This window comes from Neomonachus schauinslandi, chromosome 12, assembly GCF_002201575.2.
Source record: "Neomonachus schauinslandi chromosome 12, ASM220157v2, whole genome shotgun sequence".
NCBI lineage: Eukaryota > Metazoa > Chordata > Mammalia > Carnivora > Phocidae > Neomonachus > Neomonachus schauinslandi.
The window spans coordinates 21,129,489-21,155,810 of record NC_058414.1 but is presented as its reverse complement, the minus strand read 5'-3'; the positions used below and the strand labels follow the sequence as shown (position 1 = coordinate 21,155,810).

The following is a 26,322-nucleotide window of genomic DNA, read 5'->3' as shown; positions in this document are numbered from 1 at the left end:
TCTTTCTTTCTTTCTTTCTTTCTTTCTTTCTTTCTTTCTTTCTTTCTTTCTTTCTTTCTCTTTCTCTCTCTCTCTCTTTCCTTTCTTTCTTTCTTTTTTTCCTACAGATTTCCGTATAAGGAAAAGAAGGTAAGACACTACCTAATCTTTAAACACATGTAAGATAGACCTTAATTCATGTCATAAGAGCGTATTTCACAACCGCAAACTAGTAGCCAATAGTATAAATACATTCTGAAAATGCTTTTACTATGCACAATTTAAAAATTAGAAAATTACCTAGCAACATTTAAAAATTGGTAGATTTTACATAAAAGTGGAATTTTCAGCTTCTCTTTAAAAATTACTAGATTTGATGACACTGGATTCATATTCCAACAGTACAACAATCAATTGGCATTTAGCAGAGGCTGACTTTCAGAGATATTTAAAGACACTGCCCCTTTTAAAAGGAGCACAGTCAGCCTCACCCGTTCCATGTATGGCTCATGTACTAATATCTTGGCTGTTTCACTTATTTATGTTACTTTTTATGGATCTTGTAGGCATTTGAGATTGGGACTCTGTACATATGTTATATGTATATGACATATATACCTAAAGGTAGAAAATAATTAAGAGAATGGCTCCATTTATAAAACTCTTGCACAAACTTTTTGGAGTATCTTATTCCTTGGGGTTGTAGCTGTCTCTTTTGCCTATCTGTGTACCTACCAGAGCACAAGGGTGTATGACTGCCTCATCTGAGGTTAAGAACTTGACAGTTAGCGGCGCCTGGGTTGCTCAGTTGGTTAAGCATCTCCCTTCAACTTAGGTCATGATCTCAAAGTCTTGGGATCAAGCCCCACATCAGGCTCCCTGCTTAGCGGGGAGTCTGCTTCTCCCTCAACTCCTCCACCTGCTCATGCGCATGTACTCTCTCTCTCTCTCAAATAAATAGAATCTATAAAAAAAGAAAAAGAACTTAACAGTTTAAAATTTGAGATTTTCTTACTGTTTTTCCATTTTAGCTCCTGATAAATTTATCAAATAAACACGATTCTGATAGTTTTTTGACTAATTGACATATTTAAAAATTATGTAAGCTTAAATATTTTATTATTTGGATGCTGAAATGAATTTTCATTTCAATAAAACACCATGGAACAAAAAATAAGCTAAAAACATGATGAAGACACTGTGAAAAATTGTCAGTCAGCTAAATTTTCTTGGGGCTGAAAAACAGGAAACATTCAGTTAACTATAAAGGACTTCAAAAAAAATCTACAAACATTACCTTTGCAGTTAACTATCCCTTTGGTTCTGTACTTTACGAGATTTGACCAAAAAACCAAAACAAACAAACAAAAAAACCCTGTAATTTGTAAGGGAAGTGCAGATAAATTCTTAACAACTTACTCCAGTAGTTACCATTTTAGTAGAGGTTTGGGCCAAATAGGAAGTGAGCATCCAGTAATGTAGTCAAATGGGAGAATTATTTCCAGGCAAGTCAGGCGCCAGCATGCTAGGGATTCCAAGAGGGGAGTTAAAGGGACAAAAAGAATTTATTTATAAGTAGCATAATTCGGGGCACCCAGGTGGCTCAGTCAGTTGGGCATCCAACTCCTGGTTTTGGCTCAGGTCATGATCTTGGGGTGATGGGATCCATCCCCAAGTCGGGCTCCACACTCAGCGGGGAGTCTGCTTGAAATTTTCTCTCTCCCTCTGCTGTTCCCCCTGCTTGTGCACTTTCTCTCTCTCAATAAATAAAATCTTAAAAAAATAAAGCATAATTTATGACTTGGGGTAAGATGGAAGACTGGAGGTTCCTTTAAGGTAGGGACTCCCATCACTAGAGCCCAAGGTCTACCCCATGTGGAACTGACAAAGACTTGAGTAAGTGAACGAAAGAGTACATGTGACTGCTTAGCAAATAGAAGTCTTTCAATAAATATTTACTAAATTAAATGAGTAATCCCTGAAATGAATTTACTCAATAAATATTTACCAAATGAATGAACACACAAAAAGTACAAATTAATCACTCTTCTTTTATCTTTTATTGAAAGTAATGCTTAGGGGCACCTGGGTGGCTCAGTTGTTAAGCGTCTGCCTTCGGCTCAGGTCATGATCCCAGAGTCCTGGGATCGAGCCCCACATCAGGCTCCTTGCTCAGCGGGAAGCCTGCTTCTCCCTCTCCCACTCCCCCTGCTTGTGTTCCCTCTCTCACTGTCTCTCTCTGTCAAATAAATAAATAAAATCTTTAAAAAAAAAAGTTAAGCATTACTTTCTTTTTTTTTTTTTTTAAAAGATTTTATTTATTTTTTGACAGAGAGACAGCAAGAGAGGGAACACAAGCAGGGGGAGTGGGAGAGGGAGAAGCAGGCTTCCCACGGAGCAGGGAGTTCGATGTGGGGCTTGGCTATGTGTTGTTTTGTGTATATTATATCTCATTAGTCTTCACAATCACCCTATAAATAAGTATTACAATCCAAAATTTTCAAAAATAAAATTTAAAAAAATAAAACTTTTATGTTAACAATAATAACAATGGCAACAAAACTCAAGATGGTTGAGAAACTTGACCAAGTTGACAAAGCTGGTGAGAGGTGCTTTGTAGGGATTTGGCCATAATCCTATTCTGTTACTTATTTTTGTGAATTAAACTCAGAAATGAGTAGCATAATCTTGCTGATAGCATGGAGATAGCGTGAAACATTTAGAGAACTTAAGGTAATATAGGTTGGCAAACATGAAAGACCATGCAGAGGTGGACAATATCCATGAATGGACACTATATAAATTGATGCTGTGAGGAAGGATGGAGGAAGAAGACATATTAGTTCATTTCAATCTCACTTAGAGTATAAAACCAAGAGACAGTAGTCAAAATTAATTAAAGAGGGCGAAGGGTATTATATAATGTTATGAATATACAGATAACCATTATAACAACACAAATCTTCGGAAATTCCAGAAGCTATGCTATGAATAAAGACAGATATATAAATATAAAGGACGGATAAACATTGAAATAGAATTATCCTATAGGAAGAGGGAGGGAACAGGGTGAAGGGGCTGGGGATAGAAGTTAGAATTCTTTGAATATACTTTGTTTTGGAGAACAGGAGAACATGTAGAACAGTACCTTAACTATAAAATTAAATTTAAAAGCAATTTTAAAAATTGAAAACAAAATTAATCAATTGAATGTAACTATGTATCAAGTTGGTGCATAACTGCATGATAATAAAGAAAATTGTATAGGACAATTAGAGAAGGTGTGAACACTGGATATCTGATGATATTAAGGAATTCTTGTTAGTTGGGGAAAGATGAAAATGGCATTGTGGCTATATTTTAAGGGAGTTCTTGCCTTTTAGAGATACATAGGGAAATATTTATAAACAAAATGCTTTGATAATTTAGGGATTTGCTTCACAATAATCTGGAGTTTGGTGGTGTAGGAAATGAGTGGGGAATGAATTAAGATTGTCCATAATCTGAAGCTGGGTTATGGGCACTCAGGGCTACATTGTATGATTTTCTTTTGTATAGGTTTGAAAATTTTCAGTATAACAGGATGCCTGGGTGGCTCAGTCAGTTTAAGCATCTGCCTTCGGCTCAGGTCATGATCTCAGGGTCTTGGAATCAAGTCCCACATTAGGCTCCTTCCTCAGCGGGGAGTCTGCTTCTCCCTCTGCCTGCCGCTCCCCCCTGCTTGTCTCTCTCTCTCTGACAAATAAATAAATAAAATCTTTAAAAAAATTTTTTCAGTGTAAGGTTATACATTTCTTGATAACCAAAAGTATCAGAGTTAAAATATCCAAGTGAGTGTGATCTAAAATACTTCAAAGGCTATCAATTTAATCCAATCCAATAATGTTATGTTGTCTATATGTAACAATATAGTATAATAATCAATATTATAATATACTTAATCATCAAAATAGCCAACTTTACTTTTAAACAAAATCCATATCAATTGGCTTGATTTCCTACCTTAATTACTGAACTTAGCTCTACACAGAGCTAAGAGAACTTTGGCTCTCCTCAAAACCCGAATCTATCCTCAGAGAATGAATATTTGCCAGTCATAGAGATGATGAAAAGAACATACCAAAGCATTAGAATAGACTATATGGACTAGTTTAAAAAGAAAGCACAAAGAAACAAAATTCACATTGTGTTACTTTGAATATGGTTCTGAATTACTCATTAAACTTAAAGACTACACCTTATTCCATGGAAGACAAGAGTGTTAGCAATAATTAGTATTCCATCAAAGATTTTTACTGAGGGTATCCTTATCCTGAGCATTGAAAACTAGATCAGTGTAATTATCATGCACTGCAAACTATCATATATTTATAAATGTGTTATGGTAGAGATGAATAGAATGTTACACACAAAGAAACTTGTGGAAAAATGTCAACAATCTAAACTATAGTGTTGGGCACCTGAGTGGCTCAGTTGGTTAAGCGACTGCCTTCTGCTCAGGTCATGATTCTGGAGTGTCAGGATCGAGTCCCGAGTTGGGCTCCCTGCTCAGTGAGGAGTCTGTTTCTCCCTTTGACCCTCCCCCCTCTCGTGCTCTCTCATTCTCTCTCTAAATTAAATAAAAATAAAATCTTAAAAAAAACTATAGTGTTTAGGTAAGGCTTCAGTTTAATAGTTAATATACACATAATAATATATGCCAGAAAAATGTACTAGGAGCCTTGAATACGTTATCTCATTTAATTCTTCTAATAATCCTATGAAATAGGTATGTCACAGAGAGGCTGTGCTCTAAGGAGAGAAGCGAGGATTCAAACCTGGAGAACCATATAATAGAAAAATACATGCAAAAATATGAATGGTTCTCACAAATACAACAGAAGAAAAAAACTCAAACACAAAAAATACATTTTGTATGATTCTGTTTACATCAAATTTAAAATATAAAACAAAGTATGTTTAAAATATACATAAGTATATAAATATATATATGTATGTAAATGTACATAAGTATGTAAACATACAAAGTAAATTTAAAATATAAAACAAAGTAAAGCAAAGTATGGTGTTTAGGGACTCATGCTTAAGCGGTAAAACTGTGAACAATAAAATAAAGATTATAAAAGAACAGTAGCTACTACAGGTTGAGTGGGTATAAAGGGACTTTCTGGGAGCTGGCAATATTTTATTTTTTGACTTGGGTAGTGGTTGAGTATTTGACTTGAATTGTACATGATATTTTGGACACTTTAATGTATGGGTGTTACACTTCAAAATTTTTAAAGATTAAAAACTAGTAGATGTTTTTTTATATCAAATTACACATTCAGAAAAATGACTTGAAATGCTCCAAAATGTTAGTAAAAGTATTATTACACTTAACAACAAAAAAACCAAACAACCCAATCCAAAAATGAACAAAGGACCTGAATAGACATTTCTCCAAAGAAGAATATAAATGGCCAATAAGCACATTAAAAGATGCTCAACATCACTAATCATTAAGAAATGCAAATCAAAAGCACAACATACCACTTCACACTCATTAGGATGGCTATTATTGAACAGATACTTGTACACCCATTTTCATAGCAGCAGCATTCATTAAAGTCAAAGGTGGAAACAACTCAAATGTTCATCAACAGAGGAGCAGATAAACAAAATGTGGCATATACATACAATGGAATATCATTCAGCCTTAAAAAAAAAAATGGTATTCTGGGGTGCCTGGGTGGCTCAAGTGTTAAGCATCTGCCTTCGGCTCAGGTCATGATCTCGGGGTCCTGGGATCAAGCCCTGTATCGGGCTCCCTGCTCAGCAGGAAGCCTGCTTCTCCCTCTCCCACTCCCCCTGCTTGTGTTCCCTCTCTCACTGTGTCTCTCTCTGTCAAATAAATAAATAAAAATCTAAAAAAAAAAAAAAAATGGTATTCTTTCTGATACATGCTACAACATGAACAGACCTGGTAGACATTATGCTAAATGATATAATCCAGTACAAGAGTACAGATATTTTATGATTCCACTTACATGAGGTACCTAGGATAGTCATATCCATAGACACAGAAAGTAGAATAGTGATTACAAGGAATGGGATAGCGGGGAATGGGGATTTATTGTTTAATGGGTACAGAATTTCAGTAGAGGGCGATGAAAAAGTTTTAGAGACAGATGGTGGTGATGGTTATACAACAATGTGAATGTATTTAATGCCACTGAATGTACACTTAAAAATGGTTAAAATGGTGAATTTAATGTTATGGATATTTTACCATGATAATAAAAAAAGGATTAGTTTTCATATGTTTTTCTGTATTTTCTAATCTTTTTTACATTGAGCAAGTATTTCATTTATAATCAGAAAAAAAAGTTTTTGGGCGCCTGGGTGGCTTAGTTGGTTAAGCGACTGCCTTCGGCTCAGGTCATGATCCTGGAGTCCCGGGATCGAGTCCCGCATCGGGCTCCCTGCTCAGCAGGGAGTCTGCTTCTCCCTCTGACCCTCCCCCCTCTCATGCTCTATCTCATTCTCTCTCTCAAATAAATAAATAAAATCTTAAAAAAAAAAGTTTTCAGGAAAGGGATTAAAAAAAATTGGTCACATGCCTTCTAGAATGCAGCTCTGGGCAGGGTGGGGCACAAGATGTCTTTTTAAAAATAATTATTTTGGGACGACTGGGTGGCTCAGTTGTTAAGTGTCTGCCTTCAGCTCAGGCCATGATGCCAGGGTCCTGGGATCGAGCCCCACATTGGGCTCCCTGCTCCGTGGGGAGCCTGCTTCTCCCTCTCCCACTCCCCCTGCTTGTGTTCCTGCTCTCGCTCGTGCTCTCTCTGTCAAATAAATAAAATCTTTAAAAAATAAAAAATAATTATTTTAAGAATTTATACTCTAAGCCAGACAAGACAAACAATCATAGCCAGGAAGACAAATGGGAAAAAATTATGGATACAGATTAGTATATATTGGAGAAATTGTCTGAATCATTTTCATGTACAACAAGGCATGTGAACATAGCACGTTTGGGAACCCCAATTATTTTGAAAGACCTGAAGAAACTGTATTCTTTCTAAAATCCCAGAAGCATTGTATTAGGAAAGTTTTAATATGGGTAAACTATATTTTGGTGAAATTTTTCTATAGTCTAGCAACAAATTAAGAGTACTATACAGATCAATCCGGAATTAGCTAGAAAAGCTAGCTTGGAAACTGGAAGACCTGAGCAGAATTGGTCAGGGTTGCACAGATCATTTAGCTTTTCCTAGACCTGTTCACTCATCTGTAAAATGAACAGGTTGGTCTTGATAACATGAAACATCATTTCCTGAGGTTTTGTGGCCCTGAAAAGCTTGCAGTAGCTGTTTAATATTAAAGTTCCTTTAGTAAACTCTAAACACTATTTGTTCTAAATATTTTATTTTTCAAGATTTTATTTATTTATTGGAGAGACAGCATGAGTGAGAGAGAGCATGAGCGGGGGCAGAGGGAGAGGAAGATTCCCCTGCTGAGCAGGGAGCCCGATGTGGGGCTCGATCACAGGACCCTGGAATCATGACCCGAGCCGAAGGCAGATGCTTAACCGAGTGACCCACCCAGGTGCCCTGTTCTAAATATTGTATATCAATGATTGGAATATATGTTTAGTATATTCACCTTCCACCTGACAACGTCATTTTGCTATTTGCTGTAGTACTGGGGTTTCAAAACATGCAAACTCAAGGAATTACAAGGAATTGAGTTGTTAGGAAAGCGACAACAAAACTCCTTTAAACATTTGGAAATCAGATATGCTGGCTAAAAGTTCGCACTGTTTGTAAAGTTAAGCTGTTTGGAACTTGTATATCCTAAAAGTTTATTTAACTTTGCAGATGGGCAATATGATAATATAATCTGAAGCACCTGTGGACACAACTAAGGCCACTGTTGAAGTGATGGAGAAGGCATTTATCTTTGATGCCCTGATGCTCTGACTCCAATCCTATCCTATAACTTTGTTCTCTCAGTATCCATTCCAGAAAAAAAAATCCTATAAAATTAGCTTTACATATGGATTTCATGTCTTCATTAAATAAAAGATCACGGTACAGCTCCTACCATGATTCAATTTTGCTCTCCTCCTCCCCCACCCCGCCCCCATCTTTTTTCTTTGTTTCTTTGTCTTGTTGTCTTTACCCCACCAGACTCCATCTCAGGCTCCACTTCATTCCACTATATTTCTGTCTTCTATGTTTGGGTGGGAATTAGAGGGAGAAATTATAGAAGATGGGCACATAATAAGCAGCAGATGTTAGCTATTTGTGGAGCAATGAGGAAGAGCAACTTAAACTTGGCCTAGATTCTCCAAGTCAGGCCAAGCTCCCCTCTGGTGCCTGCCTTAGAAAGGAGAAAAGTAAAATCCCCCCAATCCATTTGCTGCTTCTCCCTCCTTACCCCCACTGCTTCACACTACAGAAGCAAAGATACAAAATGGAGGGGAAAAATAGGAAAGGAGCAAATGTAAAAAGCAGAACGTGTTAATATTTTTACTCTTGTGTTTTTATATTTTCAATACCACAGCGATGTCTTTATTCTGTGCATTCTGCAGAATTTATAATTTGCTGAATCAATAAACCCTACACTCATTAAGTAAGTTTTAGACCTAGGGAAGCTACATATGCCATTTGTATAGGATAAGGTTTTCTTTTTAAAATCCCTTTTGTTCTAAATGCTTTTTGTGCTTTGTAAATGAAGATCTTGGAGTGGTGGTTGTTAGGGAGATGGGTTAAGAAGCAAAGAAATAAGCCTAATAAAGGAGAGAAACAGGAAGTTCTCTTCTCTACCCAGACAGCATATATCCCAAGTGGAAGTGATTATTTACAGACACTATACAACCTTTGTGGTCTAATTTGGAAAAAATGACTTGAAAAGTGGCCATTTCAGGAGTAACAAAAGGTGAGGCCAACGCCATGGTATAGTGGGAGGGAAATGAGGGGTTCAGAAGAGGCCTTTGTGTGCCCTAAGGTAAACATATTGCCTCTGCCCAAGGCTGGCTCTGGCTTGGAACATGTTCCTCTACAACTTAAAAGCTCCACCAAGTGAGGAAAGTGTCTGTTTTTTTTACCCTTGTTACCCCCAGGGCCAGTACAGAGCACGGTTCAATAAATGCAAAATAAGTATTCATTGACCGGATGAATAGCTAAAACAAAGCAGATCTTTATAGTTTTCCATTGGAATTAATGATTTAATTAAAGGATAGTCTGTACTTTTTTTTTCTTTTTTTTTACATTTTGATGCTTTGCTTTGCTCTTATATGGCTTCTAATGAATAACATTTAGAATCATAAACCGTTACAGCTGAAAGGAGACAGTGATCTCTAACTTAACTTTCTCATATTACAGATAGGAAATTAAAGCCAACCTAAGTGGCAAGAAAGTGGAGGTTTCCTCACTAAGAACATGAGTTCCAAGACTATCATCCTAAGGCTCTTTTCACTGTATCATGTCATGTTATTTTTGAGATGATCACAGTAATGAAGGAAGATTTAGTTTAAATTTATATTTACATGTGACTGACAAAACTTTTGTCTCCTCTTCTTTTTGTGAAGCAGCAATTGTTGCAGATAAACTTTGTATCAATTGTCAAAGACATGCCAAATCATTGGTACATGCACACATAATCAAAGTAACTTTGTATGAGGAAAGCTGTGATCAATAATAGTGGATACTTAAAAATAAACAAAATAAGGAGCAAGCAGTTTTACATCTGTTGATAATGATCATGAAGTAGTTTCTTCTACCCTGAAAGATTTTCCCTGAAAAGAACAGGAAATGACTCAAATCATAGATATTATCAAACTAGAAGCAGAAAGAAATAAACTAAGTAAGATAATGCTGTACCTCAGAATGCTACACTGTAAATGCTTTAAAAGATTTCCTAAGAACCGGGAAGGTTCTTCTTAGGAAGCAGTGTGTTTCAATGTTTACTATTTACCAAATTTAATCCATTTCATAAATTTTCTTTATTTACCAGCACAGTGGAAATCACCTTTAAGTTAACCTTTATTGAGAGTTCACATGCTGTCATATGTATTTCATAAAATAAACTTGAGTCTTTTAAAAACGAGTCTCAGAGTAAAGACAGGCATTTAAAAGACATGCATTCAGCATGAAATTACCCAATTTGCATGGAATTAGTTTAATATTTTCCACTTTTCCATAATAATTTAATTCTTTAAGATGCACACTATTCTGATGAATGAACTGAAATATTAAAGTAAATCCTTTAGCTAAGTTGTATGACTTAACTTATACATTATAACATATATGACATATAGAATACATTATATAGCATATAATGTATATACATGTAATATGTTATACATAATATAAATTTATATTTATATATTATTTTAAAATGCCAAATAAACCAATACCCCAAGGAAAGCAAGTGCTGAAACAGGTAAAACCAAATTAAACATCTCAACTTAGAATGAATGAATAGATACTTTCAAGAATTTAAAGCCATGGATTTTGTAACAGTATACCTTCAGTCCTCATTATTCATGGATTGTGTGTTTGCAAATTCATTTACTCATTAAAATTTGTTTGTAACCCCAAGATAATACTGGCAGGCTTTGGGGATTTGTAGACATCCCTAGAATGGTGAACATTTTGAGTTGACCAACGTGCAGCTGAACTCAAAGAAGGCAACACTCTGCCATCTTGCTTCAGCTCTCATTCTGTAAACAAGTATTCTTTCTGTGGTCTAAGGGTCACATTTTCCACAGTTTTGTGCCTTTTGTTGGTGATTTCACTGTTGAAAAGGGCCTTAGTGCTGAAGGGCTGCCTGGTGTTCCTAAGTACAAGAAAGTTGTAAGGCACCTTATGGAGAAAATACTTGTGTTAGATAAGATCCCTTCAGGCATGAATTATAGTTATCTTGGCCATGAGTTCCATGTGAATGAGTCAACAATATAAAATAAGATGTTTTTAAACAGAAACACATTTAAAACAAGGTTATGTATTGATCAGTTGACAAAAATATGACCAGAGGCTCACAGAAACCTAACCCAGTATGTCTCCTAGGAGCAGTGGTTCAGTATTCGCTAATTCAGGGTTTGCAGTGATTTTATAGGAAATAACTACCAGAAACAATGAGAAACAAAGAGAAGGTGCAGAAAGCCATGATCTGAAACAAAAAAGAAAGACACAATTTGATTTTCATGATTTCTTTACTATGTTTTTGTTGTTTGTTTCAGGAATATAAAAAGAAATAAGATCAATTTTTGATAAATAAAAATAAATACATTTTGTTTCTCCAACATTGGTTATATGAAGTTTTCTAAGTCTCTGGAAATTAGATGACAGCAAAATTAGATGTCATGACCCATGGATCTCTTGGATCCTTCATGATCCCTGGCTTGGTGTAGGGTACATGGTAAAAAGAGATTCTGTTGATAGATAATGACTGATGGACATCTCAAGACTTCCATGGGATATTCCAGTTTCATAAAATTTTAGCTGAGGAGCCCTGAGTACCCCACTGAAGATCTGGGCCACTAGCATGTCAAATAACCCTATATTCTGTAGTCTCATAAAAAGTGGAGCCTTGGATGTTTCTGCCCTGTGCTACTTTTGAATCAGAACCCTTAAGGATTCACATAATGGGTCTTTAATAGTAGGTCCGTACTAGAGGGATTTCTAGTCTACATCTAGGCTAGTGAGGTCATTGTAAGACAGATCGAAGAAACTATCAACTGTTATTCTAGTTCTAACCAAAATCAGGCAATTCTTGATCTCTCTATGGGTTGCTGAAGTCAAGGTATTGTTTAAAGTTCTTTTTCAAATTTATGATGAATAAGGACTAAGACCCCTAAGGAATATTAAAATAAACATTATTTGCTGTTGACGTTTCAAGTCAAGTGTTTAAAAAGTGAATGTTTTAAATTCTTTATTATCCTAAAAGGACATATTCCCTAAAGTATAATCGAATGCTCTTGAATTTAATAAATCAGAAACTAAAATATGTTAATACATGTCATATCAGTGAAAATATCTCAGTGCTATAAATGATTGTCATATTAATTTCCTTTGGTACAAATAGAGACATAAAGTGTTTCCTTTAAAAAAATAAATGGCATTACAGGAAATGGAAGTTTACTTTTGAAACCTGACCCAAATACAGTAAATGCAGATCCTCCCTTGAATATACTTTGAATAAGAAAACAATAAAGAAGTCTGAATATGTTGTGAATATAGACTGATGCAATTAATTTTCATATGTGGCTTATAGAAATTCCACCATATGTTGGTGCTAAAAAATTTGTTTAGATCTGAAAAACAAATCTGTAAATGGGCATAACATGTCAGTTCTGGGTTGAAGGCAGATGTGGGGAAGAAGGGAAGATTCTGACGCTGCCATGAAGAGTCAGAGGATGATATTCAAGTCTGGGCAGACTGGAAATGAGAAAATCCAGAAAGACTTTCCAGCAAAAGGGAGGAGGCAAAAGGTGAAGGTCAGATGATGGGAATTCCATAGGCGTTGAGGACAAAAAGTCAGCTCTTCAAATTTGTGATTATCTGATAGCTGCCTGCTTGAAACCTTCTCTCCTAGTCTTCATGACACTGCACTCTTCTGGTTCTTGTCCTATTTCTTTGACCATCCTCTTGGTTCCTGTGGTTTCAAGTTGATGTCCGCACGTATTCTGAGGATTTCATTTCTAGATATCCAACTGTTCGGTAGATATTTCTATTTAATGGCTTGTCAATGTATTCAGAACTGATACTTCCACACTCTCCCCAACCTACTGCTCGCTCCTTACGCTCATTGCCACATTACTTAACTTCAACCAGGGTCATATTTCATAGTTCTCCATTTCCCTCCATTTCTGATCAGTGATCAGATCTCATGGCTTCTATCACTCCTTGGTAATAATGTCTGCAAACACTTTACCACCCCTCTTGCCATCACACTAGTACCTCTCACCTAGGACTCCCATTTCCTATTGGTTTCTAGTAGAAGATCCATTCCTAAAAATGGTCCTGGGGCTGGCGGGGGAAGGTTCCTATTGTTAACTAACATTTGAAAAATGCAGCAACCATCACTTTCCTCTTGGCCAGCCATAACACACTTTAGTATATGACTGATATTTCTCAGATCCGTTTGTCCTGAAACTCTATTCATCAGCATCTAGCTACTCATGTTCCAGGAAACACACTTTGGGAAACAAAAACTTGGACTATCTAAATGGCCTCTAAACTGCTCTCCTTGCCTAATCTTTCTCTTTCCGGTGCATCGAGAATTTCATTGATAGATTATCTAAAGTGCTTAACTGATTAAATTATTCCCTTGCTCAAAAACCTTCAGTGGCTCCCCATTGATCTAAGCAGTGATTAAGCACCAGGTTCTCCACAACATGGTACGAATATATCTCTCCAGTATTATCTTTCCCCCTACATGGCAGTGTGGCGTGGGAGAAAAGACATGAACTTTGAAGTCAGATCCAGGTTCAAATTCCAACTCTGTCTCTTAAAGACTGTAAAACAGGGGCGCCTGGGTGGCTCAGTCATTTAGCATCTGCCTTCTGCTCAGGTCATGATCCCAGAGTCCTGGGATCGAGCCCCACATCCAGCTCCCCGCTCAGTGGGAAGCCTGCTTCTCCCTTTCCCACTCCCCCTGCTTGTGTTCCCTCTCTCGCTGTGTCTCTCTCTGTCAAATAAATAAATAAAATCTTTTTTAAAAAACCTGTAAAACAGGCAAGTATTTAATGCTTTGAGCCCTTTCTTTGCTCATCTGCAAGTGCACATGGTAACTGTAGAGATGGGAGGATGTAGTGACATAATATTGGTGAAAGCTTCTTGAATAATTGTAGCACACCCTCTCTGGCCCCATGGGTTATAAACTCATTGGTCAGGTTGAACCTCTTCCATGTTGTAGTCACTTAAGGCCTGCCTGCAGTAAGTGACCAGTGATTTTTTAAATTAAGAACCCAGAAACAAACAACAAACAAACAAAAGAACCCAGAGGATCACCTGCCAGTGTCATTGAGAACTGACTAACAAAGCAGTTCTCTACCCTTATTTGGGGAATTTTCTATGGGTCCTCAAGGGACAGGAGCCAGTTCCTACAGCACATCCACACTTTTTAGGTGGAACCATGCCACTGGCCCTTGGCTAGGTGGGGGTGCAGGGCCCAAGAATCAGCAGTAGTGCTTGGAAAAGCAATCCTTGATTCAAAGAGATGAAACAAAAGCCCACTGCAAAAGTCAGAAAGCTGCACTTTCGTTAGATTCAGAAACTTTTAAATGTGCTTATGATTTACTTCAAAGTCCAGAATGAAGAAAATACAAGGTTCTCAACAGCCCTGCCTAAGAAGGAAACAGGAATTTTTGTTTGATTTGTTCACTAATGTAGCCTAGTGCCTGAATAGTGTCTTGCATGTAAAGGATGCTTAGTTAATATATGATGGAAGGAGGGATGGAGGGATGGTGGATGAATGAATAAATGAATGAATGAATGAGGCCATGGCATGCATTTTATATATGACCTAGCATAGTGTTCAATATATATAGAAGGTCCTTAATAAATAATTAACTGGCTAAATATATAGATTGTACCCTAGCCACTTAAGGGCATTTAGTAATGTACCTTAAACTAAATATTATTCCTATATATTTTTACTTTATAATATATTTTTATGTATTACCTATATTATCATCATTCTCCTTCTTTTAAAATGATCTATTCATTCATCTATTTCTCCCCTCAAAACAGGGGAGTGTCACAGCTTAAAAGCAAGCGAGGAGAGAAAATGAAATTAGAAGGTTAATTAGACATTTTTAGTCAGAAAGTTAAAAAATTTTGTCTAAATTGGTTTGACTGCACTGAATGGAATGAAGAGAAAACAAACTTCAGTTTTTAAAAAGCTGGAAGAAGATGGAGGAAAATGAGGCATAAGTTGTGCAGAATGTGTTTGATAAATTTGTTGGGAAAGAATGTTACATTTATAACACCACATTTGGTACACACTTCACTCAAAGTTTCTATAATTATCATTCTCGTATGAGGGAAGAATAGCCAGATACCCCCTTCACAGCTATAGGAACCAAGCCTCAGTAAAGGTAATGATCTATACCTCCAATAAGAGGTAGATCCAGGGATGGAATCCAGTTCATCCAAATATTCAGGAAAAAATACAATTGCCAACGTGTAGAGAGAGCCTGACACATTTAGAGAACATGAAGAGTTAGGGTGAATAGGGTACCTGGTTGGAATGAAGGGGGTATATAGAAAAGTCACAAGACATCAATTTAAAGAAATAAATAGGAGATAGATTATAGAGTACCCTGAGTAATACAATAAAGAATTTGGGTTTTTATATATATCAATTATTTTGAAATTATTTTTAAAGCCAAAATCCTTTTTAAAATAAAAAACCTGATATGAGATGCCAAGATACAAAACAAATTAAAAGTAGGTGGTTTCTCCAATTGAAGCTGTTCTGCCTTCCTGCCCCTCAGCTTTTGAGGAGAAAAGGTTGAAAACGGCGCAAAAAGGTTTAAACCAAGAAAAGTTTGAAAAGGCATGAATGCTGACAAGTGTTTGGGCAAGGCAGAGACGAGCTAGTGGCAGAGGGACCCACCGTGGGAGGGAGAGAGCGCGGACACGGGGTTGCCAGTGGGAAGGGAAGGCAAAGATGCTGGGGACAGGAAGAGAATCAGAACAGAGCTGGGAAATGTTCAAAGATTCACTCGTGGGCAACTGTAGAGCATGACCGACCTTACAATCACAAAAATGGGGGTGAAGGCGAAGGAGAAGGCTGCTGGTTTTGGTGAAAGGCAATGACGTACTTTTAAATGTGTTTTTGTCATAGAGACATTTGCTCTACACTGTGCTAGGGCCAGAGGAATGAAAATCAACCCCTTTCTCTCTACCAGTTTTCTCCCTTTTTCAAATAGATGAAACAAAAGTGCATGGCATGAGTCAGAAAGCTGCACTTCTTGGCCTATTTCTAAATTTCAAGTGCTTAAGTTTTCACCTGAAGGTCCAACATGAAAAATTTACAGAATCCTCAAAGACCCCATTCTAAAAAGGAAAAAAAAAAAAAAAAGACCATTTCCATTTTTGTAAACTTTCTGTTCTTCCCTCTGGGTAACTAGCACATTAATTTTTCTCTTTAAAAGCTAGTTTTCCCCGATGGCATGAAGTACAATTGATTTCGAGGGTAATTATTGTGAAATCCAAGATGTGTGTGTGTGTGCGCTTTAGAAACTAAATTATAGAAGTGAAACGTGAGGCGTATGCGCATCCAATCAACTGCAGTAATTCTGATGCGTATTCTTCTGAGAATCAATATCAGGTCTTGGCCAGCGGCGTGTGAAGAGGACAGGCTCCTCTTCCTCTGTGTTTCTGAAACTGGTGATGCAAGCGCTCCCACCCTTTTCTGAGAACACAGAACGCCTGACTCAGGCAGGCAGCTGCGGCTCTTAAAACAGCGCGCCCCGCACGCGTCCCTGCTGGGGTGAGCGCTGCCGCCGACATGAAGCCAGCCAGCTGGTGCTGGCTGAGCTCGGCTGTCCTTGCTGCTTACGGCTTGTTGGTTGTGGCAAACAATGAAACGGAGGAAATTAAAGATGAAACGGCCAGGGATGCCTGCCCGGTGCGACTAGAAAGCAGAGGGAAATGCGAGGAGGGCGGCCAATGCCCCTACCAGGTGAGCCTGCCCCCGTTGACGATTCAGCTCCCCAGGCAGTTCGGCAGGATCGAGGAGGTGTTCAAGGAAGTCCAGAACCTCAAGGAAATGGTAAATAGCCTGAAGAAATCTTGCCAGGACTGCAAATTGCAAGCTGACGACAGCCGGGACCCGGGCAGAAATGGACTGCTGTCACCTAGCCCGGGATCCCAGGGAGAAGCCGATGACAACAGAGTTCGAGAATTAGAGAGTGAGGTGAACAAGCTGTCCTCTGACCTAAAGAATGCAAAGGAGGAGATCGACTTGCTTCAGGGTCGCCTGGAGAAGCTCAATCTTGTAAATATGAACAACATAGAAAATTATGTTGATAGCAAAGTGGCAAATCTAACTTCGGTTGTCAATAGTTTGGATGGCAAGTGTTCGTCTAAGTGTCCCATTCAAGAACAAATACAGTCACGTCCAGGTATGTACAATGTATTCTTATCAGTTGTTCATGACTATTATACAGCTAGATAGTATCTGTAAACATTAACCTGAGCAAATAAGTTAAATAGATGACAGAGGAAATAAATAAGCCTTTTAGTCATCAAGGTAGTACAGGAAAAGCTAATATCTTTGCAAATGTGGCCACAGAAATTATATAAGACTTAATTACAAAAATCATAATTAGTTCTGTATCCTGTGAAAGCACTTCCAATTTCAAAGAGCTTATTTGCTAATGCCAGAGCTACACACAAACTGGAATAGAGAGATATTAGTTCCTAATGTTTCAGTGCATTTAACTTATCTCTTCACTGAAATGTTTGAAAACAATAGAGATAAGGCAATATTTCCAGTTATGCTTTGTTCATTGGGAATCAAGTTTCCTGTGGTTTGCTGACTGCTCCTTCTCATGTGGCCACAAGGAATCTTTGAAAGATTTTTGCTTATCTACAGTTGGTAATCCCAAATACCTAGTGAAAACAGGAGATTTTATAGATGGAATAAAAGCATCTATATGGCTTCGTGTGTGTGCAGAACTTTTTGCTTCGAGTGGCCCAAAAACATTTTAAGGGGAGAGTTTTGGCATACCAGAAGACCACAGACTTAACTACTACTACTTAACTACTACCACGATACCCACCACCTTCTAGCTGTGGCACTGGTTCCTCCAAACGCTGCCTTTCTACCTGAGTTCCTGGGACACTGCTCCTGATGGTCTTGCTACACTTTGGAAAGCCATCTCTGCATTAGGACCTCCACTTACCATGAGTGTGAGGTTGGAGGGATATGATGCCTGGGACAGAGGTCACATTCATTTGGAACAAGCACCTCATGCGTGCTCCATCCCTAGGGGATCTGCCAGGGATCTGAAGGTAGGCAGGGCTTTCAAGGACCGCTGGCTGTTGCTAATACTCCTGGCAGCCTGTGTCTGAATGTATCCTGCACTGCAAGGCAGAGGCTCACGTCTTAGTGCCATCTCTGGGCACACATTAGATTTGATGCTGCATGGCAACTTGTAATGATATGCACAATTTTCTACCATCTGTCTTTGTACTAAAAGTTTGGGGGAAATATTGGAATGCTGTGAGTTCTAAACACACATGAATAGATTTTTTGTGCCTCTGAGAAGCTCGTATTAAATTTACCTTATCTGGCCCAGATCTTTATAAGAAATATTTGAGAGTAAATATCTGTATTTGATTCCTACAGAACCATGTTAACTGATAATTATACTTGCCCTGGACATAACCACCTGCTGTTTCTTTCTAGAAACCAAACATATGAAACACTGGCGAAATACTTTCCAAATAATAAATTCAGAATAAGAATACTGGTATATTATTTTTAAAAATCTTTTTTTTTTACTCGAACTTCTTTATTTAGTTGTCAAGCGAGGAAAACAAATGTGAATTTATGATCAATTCTGTATGTTAGAATTTTAACACATCATTTGGAACATATCCTATAAAACTTTATGAGAGAGGAGGGTATCGGCCCCTTGAGGCGAAAGGACATAGAAACTTGTGCTTTTTCTGTATACATGGAATGCAGTTCAGGGGAGTTGGAAGCATCTGTCCTTTAGGACCAAGGAATGTAGTAGTTACAAGAACAACCTTTACAGCCAGCCAGATATCAGTATGGGTCCTGGCTGTGCCACTTAATACTTCTGTGAACTTGGGCAAGCCACTGATTCTCTTTGAGCCTAAATATCCTCACCTACAGATTGGAAGTAATACCTACATCGTAAGGTCAATGTGCAGAGTAAGTGTGAAAATGTTAAGTCTTTGGCAGAATGCCTAGAACACATAAGTAGCACTCACTAAATATTAACTAACTTACTAAAACTGCTTTATTGATGGGGGTCTCATTGTTGTTCGTTGTGAACATTATCACTATGATTACCAACCAAGTCACGTTGGAGAGCCTTGTCTGCTTTTATAGCACCAAGTTCTTATTCTGAGGCCTTAATAAACATTTGCTAAACAGGCTCAAGTGAGTTTTGCAGAGCAGGGTTTCATTAACACCTTCGACTGAATTATCAAACTACTTTTGTAAATATAAAGAATTTTTAAGATGCATAGTTTTTATGAACAGAATCCGATGCCTTTCTCTTCTTCCCCCTTCAGTTCAACATCTGATATATAAAGATTGCTCTGACTACTACACAATAGGCAAAAGAAGCAGTGATCTCTACAGAGTTACACCGGATCCCAAAAATAGTAGCTTCGAAGTTTTCTGTGACATGGAGACCATGGGGGGAGGCTGGACAGTGCTGCAGGCCCGTGTCGACGGAAGCATCAACTTCACCAGAATGTGGCGAGACTACAAAGTAGGCTTTGGAAACCTCAGAAGAGAATTTTGGCTGGGGAACGATAAAATTCACCTTCTGACTAAGAGTAAGGAAATGATTCTAAGAATAGATCTTGAAGACTTCAACGGTGTCAAACTCTATGCCTTGTATGATCAGTTTTATGTGGCCAGTGAGTTTCTCAGATACCGTTTACACATCGGTAACTATAATGGCACCGCTGGAGATGCCCTACATTTCAGTAAACATTACAACCATGATCTGAAGTTCTTCACCACCCCAGACAGGGACAATGATCGATATCCCTCTGGGAACTGTGGGCTCTATTACAGTTCAGGCTGGTGGTTTGATGCATGTCTTTCTGCAAACTTAAATGGCAAATATTATCACCAAAAATACAGAGGTGTCCGTAATGGGATTTTCTGGGGCACCTGGCCTGGGATAAATGAGGCACAGCCTGGTGGCTACAAGTCCTCCTTCAAGGAGGCCAAAATGATGATTAGACCCAAGCGCTTTAAGCCATGAATCACTCGTGCTCCTTCCTCTGAGTATTCATCACCTAATAGGGCAATTAATTCCTTTAGCACTTTGGAATATGTTTCATACTCCTTTTCTATGACTACAAATTTATCTCTAAGCAGTGGGTTCTTATGCTACACAGCATTTGAAATAAAGCTGAAAAAATACACATTTTAAAGGAGTTCTTTGTTGCTGTTATACTGTTATCCAAATGAATACTTGCACAGCAAGTGGGATTATTGAGAATTACACAAGTCGGTTTATGATTTTCTTAATTTCTATAATTGAAAAGTTTTCTATTTACTTGTATTACTCACTATAATTATGAAATCTTTAGCAAGCTGGATTTTTACACAAGTAATCTGAATTTTTATTGTGACTTAAATACAGTTAATGGTAGATCACTCTTTTCAGGCTGTCCTCAGTTATTGGGTATTTCTTTGTCTCTGAATACCCTAATCCTCATTCTGAGATAAACTTTCTCAATTTATGGCATTTACTTTGGTTCAGGAAGATCCTACAGCATTTTAGTTCTCAGATGAAGGGAAATGTATAGAATTAAACCTGTTCAGGTACTATTTGTGAAATGTAAAACATCTGTCATTTAAAATATTTTAAAAGTGGTAGCATAATGTCACTCCTAAAAGCATTCAGAAAATTCAGCCTTAAAGACCATGGTTTAAAGGTAATTAATTCACAGTTAATAACTCTTTAGGTGTTGCATGGTGAAAACTGCTTTAATATAAAAATTAGCTTCCTTTGCTCTGTATGCACAATAGTTTTTAATTTAAGATTGCTCACTACTGTGTGTGACTACTAGTAGGCTTTCTTTTGGAAGGATAGGTGTGGGTGGGGAATAAAGCATTTATTTATAGACTAGAATACTCTGAAGGCCAAAGCATTTATATCCAAAGCAATAATTTCATTAAGTGATTCACTTCATAGAAAGCTAAGTTTTATAGGACATATGAATTTTGAAATATATAGTAGTTCAAATATTATGTATTTCAATCCTAACTGGTGTATTGCTTATTTTTTTAAAGATTTAAATACAGGTGTTTATTTTTTTAACCAAATTAAAATATCTGACATTTTTATAATTCACTAATTTTGGAGTGTGGGTATCATTTTTAAAAGATTATAAAAAGTAGTGTGTTAAATTTCATCGCTGTAGAAAGGGATCATTTCAGAGAGAACAGTAGTATTCTGTTGAACATTTAAAAAAATACTCTAGAATAAAATTTGAATAAAATAATGTGAGCCATAGCAATATATTTAATCTTTAATTTCTAGTTTCTATTATAGTAACCAAGTTTTCAAAATAAACTCATAAAGATGCAACTTTACTCCTTTGAAAATGATTAAGGAGGATAGTTGCTTTAGGTAACAAATTAACTTTTTCAAATATTGCCCTTTATAGAAAATTCTAACCAAAAAGAAGCAAGATAGTCTTTAAAAAAATATATGACATACAAAGTTCTCAGGTACACATGATAAGAATTAGGTTTTTATGAACACTATTAAAATGTTAAAGCAAGAGAAATGCAGATAGAATTATGATGACCAAAATGTAAAATATCATTATAGATTTCAAAGGCTTCATATCTACTCAATAGTTTAATAGATGTAAATGTAACTGATTTACTCTTCATTTCTCTCTCTCTTCTTTTAAAAAAAGATTACGAAGATTTCGATATACAATGTATTTATTTCAGATAAGAGGATTTTCATTTACTATATGTAATTATTAATATATGTGTAGGTTTCAGTAAATTTCTGTGATCAAAAATGGACTCATCAGGCAGGATCTTATCCCATCAAACTTCTATTTCTCACACAATGAAAAAAAGAAAAAAAAATGGACTCTTCACAAAATAACAGTTCTAAAGAAAAATAGCTCATATAGTGAGTGTCCACTGACTTAATGGGAACGAGGTATCATTTCAGGAGATTTGGCAAATAACTTATTAATCCATGTAAATATTCAAAAGCTTGTCCTTTTATCTTTCTACCTTATTTCAAAGGATCAAATTTTATTTTCAATTATACTTTTATGGTACTTTTCTAATAAAAATTTCTGTGACATAGAAATTTCTTTTTGAAATCATTTCATGTCATTTATAAAATATATTTTATACTTTGATCATCTTTAACATGTTGATGGAAATAGATTATATCTGAGAGTCTTTTGCCTTAACTATTCACTAATATATGCTAATGTTCATAAATGTGGATTGATTATTAACAAATATTTCAGTCTTGGTTCCATTTTAAGGGCTAATATTTGTTATCTTAATTAAGACTTTATTTCTAAGCTTTATCATTCTTTGAAAATGTTGACTAAAATTAGTCCTTAGCAATTCCAAGTGAAACTAATTCACTCATTGCTGAAAAGAAAGATCAAATTTTTCTTATAAGCAGTAATGTTTCAAATGAACTAATGATGCATCTGTCCAGTAAAATAAAGAGCTTAAATATATGAAGCATGAAAGATATCCTAGTAACAAAATTTGTTGGTCCTTATTTTTGATGTCTGCTCAAGGAAAGGTTTTAAAAGTTAAAGTAATGGATAATGTCATCATGATAAGCTTTTGTTTAGAATTCTTATTTTCTTTTATGTATAAATAGGTTTATGTCTTTAACAACCCTGTAAAATAAAAGATTTAATCTTCACCTCTGTTTATTTCTGCAATGTGGAACCTTAAATATTACTGTTTATAAAATAATATTTATATATTTACTCTTGTCTGAAAAGTTGCATAGTGTTCACCTAATTAGACTTTACCTTTGACTCTATAAAGATTTTAATGAGTTCTATTTCGTTAACTGGAAGACAGAGGCAAATACAGGAACACCATTATCTTATTTCCCTCCAGAATACTGTTGACACATTGGAAATACAAAAGTTTCAGTTTCCTTTTGCAGCATTCAGCTCCATCTTTTTCCATCATTAATGTTGCTCCTTTGGCTCAGCCCCTATCAACTCCTTTGGGTAATGCAAACGCTTTCTCAGAGTAACCCATGCCCCCAGTTTCAATCTGTTCCAAAACACCCTCCATTTCACTGTCAGAGGGACTATTCAGAAATACAGTTCTGATCGTATTATTCCAGCAACCCCTCATTTCCTATTGTATAAAAATCCATCAAATAAGCCCCTTTGTGGATTGGTCTCTGCCACCCCTTTCACTATCCTTTTCTGCCACCATGCATACTCCTGCCATACCGAATTCCTTGTTCTCAAACAATCCCCATGTTCTCTGAGTTTTTCACTATTTTGTGTATACTGTTCCCTTGGTCTAGATAGAATACCATCCTCAACCCCTGCTGAGTTTTGTCTTATCACTCATGAATCAGAGCAGGGACTCAGGAGCTGGATTTGCTAGATTTGAATTTCAGCTCCACCCTTTGTAAGCTGTGTGATCACAAGCAAAGTCACTTAATCTCACTGTTCCTTGGTTCTTTCAGTTACAAAATGGATAACAGTAGAATCTGCTTGGGGGAAAAAAAAAAGAATCTGCCTGATAGTTATTGAGAGGATTAAATGAGATAACATATATGAAACACCTAGAATGTGTGTGTGTGTGTGTTTGTGTGTGTGTATCATCATCATCCTAAATAGTTATCTCCTTTGGGCAGTCTGTTCTGATAACATTAGGAGGGGGTTGGTACCTCTCAGGTCCTATACCATCCTATATATTCCTTATTATACATTACATTATTCAACAAGGGTTCTACCTTGAAATCAATCTCTTTGGCTAGGATGTAGAGCCAATTTGAGACAGTGTTGTTCTTCAAAATGGTTCATGAGTATGTTACCATAGATAAAGAGCTGTAGTGTGAAGAAGCTGGAGTTACAACTGGGGAAGGAGCAGATACCGTCAAATCGGAGGATTTGGGAGATTGTGAATACAGGTGAATACAGAATACAGGTGAGCAGGGGTTGAAGCCGGTGGCGGGGGGGGGGGGGGGGGGGGGAATGGCAAGAGAGGATCAGATATGCTATGGATTGGGTACGTACACTAGCAAGCCTTTAGAAGGGGTTCTGGGAACATGCCTCTGGATACATGTCATGCGGAGGCACACGGCAGTACCAGAGCAGACAGCGATTGGTCTACCTGACTGTGTTCCTAAAGAAAAAAGATTTTTTTTTCATACTTTTTACACCATATTGTAATTTTGAAATTAATTTTAATCATACAAAATCCATGAATGCTTTAATTTTAAAAAATTGCAGTTAGACTAATTACCCTTTGCAAACCCCCTTCAGTTCCAATCTTCTCCCTCTCCCCAGAGGTAACAGGCAGAGATGGCTGAATCCAAACTCATTTCATTCTGGGTCTTGCCAAAATGCAGTGTCTACTGAGTCATATCTGTGCCAGGTTTCTTTTGTTTATTGGTTGGGAGGAGTTGGAAGTGAGAATAGAAATGAGGAAAATTGAGTTTACTTTGGAGAATTCAGTCCCCTGAACTCCCAAATGTGATTGAGCCTCCTTTGCTCCTTGAAGCGGCCCCTCCCTCCCCCACATTGAGAAGGCTCATCTTTGCTGGAAGACAGTGTTGCTTTCTTTTCTGAGGGAGAGATCTTAATTGTCCCTTAGGCTCCTTCATGCCACTCCTTGGCCTCTCCAGACCTGTAACCAGGGCATGCGCTCATGTCAATTATGAAGTCAAATTGGAGGAGAAGCCTTTCCACAAATTTGCTAATTTTTATCAGTAGAAAGCTGGGGAAGACATGTGGAGACAGATTTTGAGGTTGCTTGACTAAGGAAGGAAAAACAGTCTTTCAGATGTGACTGAATCTACTGATACGGGTATATTTACCGGAAGTTCTGGATTCAGTGGGCTAGTTTGAGCAGATGTGTTCAGTTCTAATAGTTTGCTTGATTAGTTGACACAAACCTAGTTTTGACAGCAGCTCATGCTAACTAAAATTAAGAAGCCAGAAATGCCTTGGAACTAAAGGACTTACGGAGATAGAAATCTTGGAGTGGATTCAGGCGTAATTCATTCAAAAAGTATTTACTGAGTGTATACTATGTGCCAGACAGTCTTCGAGAAAGCCAGAGATATATCAGTTACCAAAAACCCTATTCTGCAATGTGGAAACCTTAAATATTACTGTTTGTAAAATAATATTTATATATTTACTCTTGTCTGAAAAGTTGCAGAGGAACTTTGTATCTTATCAGAGGAAATGAATAACAATATATAAGAAATGCCATAAAAAATTCAGTGGGGCAAAGGAGATAAGGAGTATGACAGGAAGGATGCTACTTTACATAGGCAGTCTGGGGAGACAACCCTGAGGAGGTGACCTTTGAACAGGGTCTTAAAGATATGAGAGAATGAGCCAGGTGGATAGGTGGGAGAAGATATCCAGGCAAAGGGAGCATCAGGTGCAAAGGTGCTTAGCATGTTTTAGGGTCAGCAAGGAGGCCAGTGTAGGAAAAACAGACGGTCTAGGGTGGAGGGGGTTTAGAAGATGAGATCAGAGAGAACTTGGGGGGTTGGGGTTAAGTAAGGGGTGGGGTGGCGACTGCCAGACCATCTAGACCTTATAAGTCATGGTAAGAATTCTGCCTTTTACCCTGAGTAGGTAAAAGCCCTAAGGGTTTTGATCAGAAGAGGTACACAATCTCATCCCATTTTAAAAGGATCACTCTTGTTTAGTGGAGAATACACTGCTGGGAGACATGATTGAAGCATGAACACGAGTCTGACAGTGTTTGCAATGACCTTGGAGAGATGTGCACCACGGTGCTTGCAGTGAAGTGGATCCTTAAGGTAAAGCGGACAAACTTTGCTGATCAAAGATCAGGGTGGACGGTGAAAAGATCAGAGGTATCACAAGGACAGGATTTTGGCCTGAGCAACTGTGAGGGATGGAGCTGCTGTTAATTGAGGTGAAGGCTGCAGGAGGAGCCTGTCTGGAAAGTGCAGCAGGGGTGGGGTGAGCGGGCGGTGGCCAGCAGTTTTGAACATTCTAAGTTCAGATATTGATAATACATCAAGTGGATGGCATTTGGATATTAGCATGCTGTTCAGAGAAGACATCTAGGGTTCAGAAATACATTTCTAGGGGCACCTGGGTGGCTCAGTCGGTTAAGTGTCTGCCTTTGGCTCAGGTCACAGTCCCGGGGTCCTGGGCTCGAGCCCCACGTCACTTCTCCCTCTGCCTCCCTCCCTGGCTTGTGCTCTCTCTCTCTTTCTCTCAAACAAATAAATAATTTTTTTTTTTAAAGAGGAAAGAAATACATTTCTATATTCAGGAATACTAGAATGTGGACAGTCATGCATCTATGGGCCTAGATGAGATAACCTACTAAGTAAGTGTCCATGGAGCCAAGCCTTCCAGGGAAGACGAGCTGGAA

General features: G+C 37.5%; 2 protein-coding genes across 2 annotated transcripts in view; one reads left to right on the top strand and one right to left on the bottom strand.

Annotated features, from left to right (window-relative positions):
- The window catches only part of CCDC146 (coiled-coil domain containing 146), a 102,123-nt gene that overhangs the window by 59,988 nt on the left and 15,813 nt on the right, over window positions 1-26,322 (bottom strand). The gene's annotated exons all lie outside the window — the stretch shown is intronic.
- FGL2 (fibrinogen like 2) lies at window positions 16,335-22,624 on the top strand. The gene is made up of 2 exons (XM_021689712.2): window positions 16,335-17,104; window positions 19,251-22,624. The coding sequence occupies exons 1-2, from the start codon at window positions 16,489-16,491 to the stop codon at window positions 19,955-19,957; spliced, it is 1,323 nt and encodes a 440-aa protein (XP_021545387.1). The 5' UTR covers window positions 16,335-16,488; the 3' UTR covers window positions 19,958-22,624.

Excerpts from the sequence above, each read along its gene's own strand:
- FGL2 (XM_021689712.2), top strand. The coding sequence starts at position 16,489 with ATGAAGCCAGCCAGCTGGTGCTGGCTGAGCTCGGCTGTCCTTGCTGCT. Across the intron at positions 17,105-19,250 it reads ACAAATACAGTCACGTCCAG|TTCAACATCTGATATATAAA; the intron begins GTATGTACAATG and ends TTCCCCCTTCAG.